The 1,949-nt window shown below is 63.2% G+C and overlaps 1 protein-coding gene across 2 annotated transcripts; it reads left to right on the forward strand.

The window, feature by feature from the left end:
• Positions 1-125: 125 nt before the first annotated feature.
• Positions 126-1,663, forward strand: LOC113942291 (4F2 cell-surface antigen heavy chain-like). 2 transcript variants are annotated; one of them, XM_027633421.1, is made up of 3 exons: positions 126-206; positions 1,156-1,507; positions 1,553-1,663. In XM_027633421.1, the coding sequence occupies exons 1-2, from the start codon at positions 156-158 to the stop codon at positions 1,480-1,482; spliced, it is 378 nt and encodes a 125-aa protein (XP_027489222.1). In that variant the 5' UTR covers positions 126-155; the 3' UTR covers positions 1,483-1,507; positions 1,553-1,663. The 2 variants fall into 2 exon arrangements, with proteins under 2 accessions (XP_027489222.1, XP_027489221.1); XM_027633420.1 differs by lacking the exon at positions 1,553-1,663 and having other exon boundaries at positions 127-206; positions 1,156-1,543.
• The last annotated feature ends 286 nt before the right edge of the window (positions 1,664-1,949 follow it).

Genomic DNA, 1,949 nt, shown 5'->3' on the forward strand with positions numbered 1-1,949 from the left:
TGTGGGAGAACATTGGGGGTTTGGGGGTCTCAGAGGAGAATTGAAAGCAACTTGGGGGGTAGGGATTTTGGGGGTCCAAGGGGTGGGGTTTTGGGGAGCTGGGGGGGATTTGGGGGTGACCCCGCCCCTTTCCCCTCCCCCCGCAGCCGCCCCCGATGCCGTGGGAGCGAATCCAGAAACTCCAGGAAAGCAAGAACGGCTCCGAGGTGGGCGGGGCTTCGGGGAGGGGGCGGGGACAGCTCTGAGGGGGGCGGGGCTTCAAGGAAAGGGCAGGAACAGCTCTGTGGTGGGCGGGGTTTGGGGGAGGGGGTGGGAACAACTCTGAGGTGGGCGGGGCTTTGGAGAGGGGGTGGGAACACCTCTGAGGTGGGCGGGGCCTCTGGTATGGGAGGGTCTCCTAGGAGGGGGCGGGGTCTCAAGGAAGGGGCGTGGCCTCAAGAAAGGGCAGCTCCTTTAAAGTAGCAATGGCCCTGGAGTGGGTGTGACACTGGAGGGCGGAGCTTTTGAGGGAGGGGGTGTGGCCTGAGATTAAGGGGTGGGACTTACTCATCTGTGTAGGGGTGGGGTTTGTCCTAAAAGGGGCGGGGCTTTCTTAAGCCTGGTGTTTTTAAAGGGGAAATGGCTGCCATGTTTTCTTAAAGGAGGAGTGGGAATCTTAGAAGGGGCGGGTCCACACTCGGCCACGCCCCCAGAGGGGCTGTTCTTCAAGGGGCAACAGCCCAGGGGGTGGGGCCGCCTCCTTACCTGGTTCTTGGGGGTGGGGCGAGTCCTTAAAAGGGCAACAAACTCAGGTGTGTTTTTAAAGGGGCAATGCCAGGGGTGGGGCTGTTCTTAAAGAGGCAACATCCCAAGTGGGTCCTTAAAGAGACAGTGCCTCAACCTCACTCCTAAAACGGCGATGCACCCTTAAAAGGGCAATACCATCTTTAAAAGGGCAATACCATCCTTAAAAGGGCAATACTGTCCTTAAAAGGGCAATACATCTTTAAAAGGGCAATACTGTCCTTGAAAGGGCAATACACCCTTAAAAGGGCAATATCATCCTTAAAAGGGCAATTCCACGAGGTTCACCCTTAAAGGGTCAGCACCCCATTTGTCCCCCCGAGGCCGTGTTTGGGGGTTCCCCAGCCCTGCTGACCCCCTTCTCTCCCTCAGTGGCAGGTGCTGGAGCTGTGCCGGGCCCTGGGCGTGCTGCGGGCGGGGGAGCGGTCGCTGTCGCTGGGCGGGGCCGAGGTGTTGCCGGCGGGCGGGGCCGTGGCCGTCCTGCGCCGCTGGGACCAGAACGACCGATTCCTGCTGGTGCTCAACCCCCGCGGGGAACCCCTGGGCCCGGTCAGCCTCCCCCAGGCCCTGCTGCCCCCCAGGGCCACCCTGCGCCTCAGCACCCACCGCAGCGGCCCCCAGAGCTCCGAGGTGGAGCTGGGGCAGCTGCAGCTGCAGCCCTACGAGGGGGTCCTGCTCAGCTTCCCCTACAACGCGTAGGGACCCCCCCTTGGCACCCCAAAAATGTCTCCCCCCCCCCCCCCCCCCCCCCCCCCCCCCCCCACAAAACTGCCTCGCTCGCCCCCCCCCCCCCCCCCCCACCAGCACAAAACTGCCTTGCTGGCCCCACCCCCCCAGCACCCCAAAAGGGCATCGACACCCCCACCCCAGCACCCACAGAGCAGGGGGGCCCCAGAAGGGCATCAGTGCCTCCCCCAATACCCACAGAACAGGGGGACCCCAAAACTGCATCGACACCCCCCCAGCACCCCAAAAGGGCATCGACACCCCCCCATCCCCAGCAACCACAAGACAGGGGGACCCCAAAACTGCATTGACACCCCCCCAGCACCCACAGGAAAGGGGGACCCCAAAAGGGCATCGACACCCCCCAGCACCCAAAAGGGCATCGACAACCCCCCAGCACCCTCAGAAAAGGGGGACCAAAACTTCATCCACCCCCCCCC

This window comes from Corapipo altera, unplaced genomic scaffold, assembly GCF_003945725.1.
Source record: "Corapipo altera isolate COAL_440 unplaced genomic scaffold, ASM394572v1 59767, whole genome shotgun sequence".
NCBI classification, from domain to species: Eukaryota; Metazoa; Chordata; class Aves; order Passeriformes; family Pipridae; genus Corapipo; species Corapipo altera.

Bases quoted from the DNA above. Each gene is read 5' to 3' on its own strand.
- LOC113942291 (XM_027633421.1), top strand. From the start codon at position 156: ATGCCGTGGGAGCGAATCCAGAAACTCCAGGAAAGCAAGAACGGCTCC. The intron at 207-1,155 runs GTGGGCGGGGCT...TCTCTCCCTCAG, and splicing joins AAAGCAAGAACGGCTCCGAG to TGGCAGGTGCTGGAGCTGTG.